This window comes from Atta cephalotes (assembly GCF_000143395.1).
Source record: "Atta cephalotes unplaced genomic scaffold scaffold00048, whole genome shotgun sequence".
NCBI lineage: Eukaryota > Metazoa > Arthropoda > Insecta > Hymenoptera > Formicidae > Atta > Atta cephalotes.
The window spans coordinates 507,289-508,829 of NW_012130112.1; the positions used below are offsets into that span (position 1 = coordinate 507,289).

Sequence of the window (1,541 nt, forward strand, 5' to 3'; positions counted from 1 at the left end):
TAAATTTGAAGACAGATTTTTTGTAATATTGTAAGACGGAAAGTCTAATAAAATGAAAATGTCGATAGTTTTTAATTGGAAACAATTTAAAACAAATTAAAATTTATGAATGACGGGGCTAGAATTTCATGCACTTAGGAATGGCAAAATGTGAAAGTGCTGAATTTTATTATTATTAGAGGCATAAAGTTAGAGAAAAAAACCTTCATTCTGTTTTTCGTAATTTTTAAATTGTTTCCACAATATTTTCATATTAGACTTTTCATCTTCATATGTTACAAAGAATCTAAAATATGTATCACTAGTTTTGGAACATCCTGTATATACACATATCCTGTATATATATTTTAGTATTATTTTGTATGATTAATAAAATTATGGGGCGTATTTGTGTATTACAGATGTAAACCTGTTAGTAAGATTTGCAAATTTAGAGAATAAACTGGGAGATAAAGAACGAGCGCAAACGTTATTCGAAAACATCCTGAGTTCTTATCCAAAACGCATCGATGTGTGGTCGTGTTATGTGGATTGCTTGATAAAATCTAAGGACATCGATTTAGCCAGGTATACAAATTCTACCGTTTTATTATAAATATATATCGTGTAATATAATAAATATTTATCATTATGAATATATTTATTTCATGCTTAAGTTTTATGTTATTTAATAAGTTCGCTCATTTATAGAAAAGTGTTAGAACAAGCGTGCGTCCAAACGCTTTCACCAAGGAAAATGAAAATTCTCTTCATGAAATTCATCAATTTTGAGGAAAAATATGGTACATCCGAGGCTATAACTCGCGTACGACAGATGGCTGCGGATTATGTGGAAAAACATATATAAGTAATGTTCTTATTTTATAAATAAATGTTTTATGTGTATATAACAAGTAGAATATTTCTTTACATTATTATATTCAACCAGAATTTTTCTTCATTTTTCTTCTCTTCTGCTTTCTCTTATTTTTTATTGTTTTAGTTTTTTTTTCTCTTTATTTTGTTCTCCCCAAATTTTAGAACATATAAAACACAGAACTGTATCTATACTGGAATGGACATCGAGGAAAATTCGTGATCACAATTGATCATTTTAATTGGGGCAATATTTGAACGAATCAAAAGCGTTCACACGCGCGCTGTGATCGAAGTATCGATCGATGTACTATCGATGTATGGAAATCTATGGACATGAATGATATGTAACAAAAATAATGTCACTTCAATTTTGTTAGTACATTCAATAAAATAACATTAATAACATTAATAATACTTTTCATATCTTACATTGTTAATACATGTGCAGGAATTGATACATTTAATACAAAAATTCTTATCTATGAAATGAAATTTCGTTTTACTAAAGAACATTAAATGTAAGTGCGCATGAGTAGAAGGTTTCTGATTTGCTCTTATATTGACCAAATTAAAATGGCGCTGATCAATTAGTGCCACAATTTTCTATGCTTCACAGTGGAAATGTCCATTCCAGTGTGTGTATATATATATATATATATATATATATATATATATATATATAT

The 1,541-nt window shown here is 27.9% G+C and overlaps 1 protein-coding gene across 1 annotated transcript in view; it reads left to right on the forward strand.

Moving 5' to 3' along the window:
• Window positions 1-890, forward strand: part of LOC105622686 (protein RRP5 homolog) — a 5,814-nt gene extending 4,924 nt beyond the window's left edge. The window contains exons 4-5 of the mRNA XM_012204098.1: window positions 402-567; window positions 691-890. Of these exons, the coding sequence (XP_012059488.1) occupies window positions 402-567; window positions 691-847 (323 nt within the window). The 3' untranslated portion in view covers window positions 848-890. The remainder of the gene's footprint in view (window positions 1-401; window positions 568-690) is intronic.
• Window positions 891-1,541: the final 651 nt, after the last annotated feature.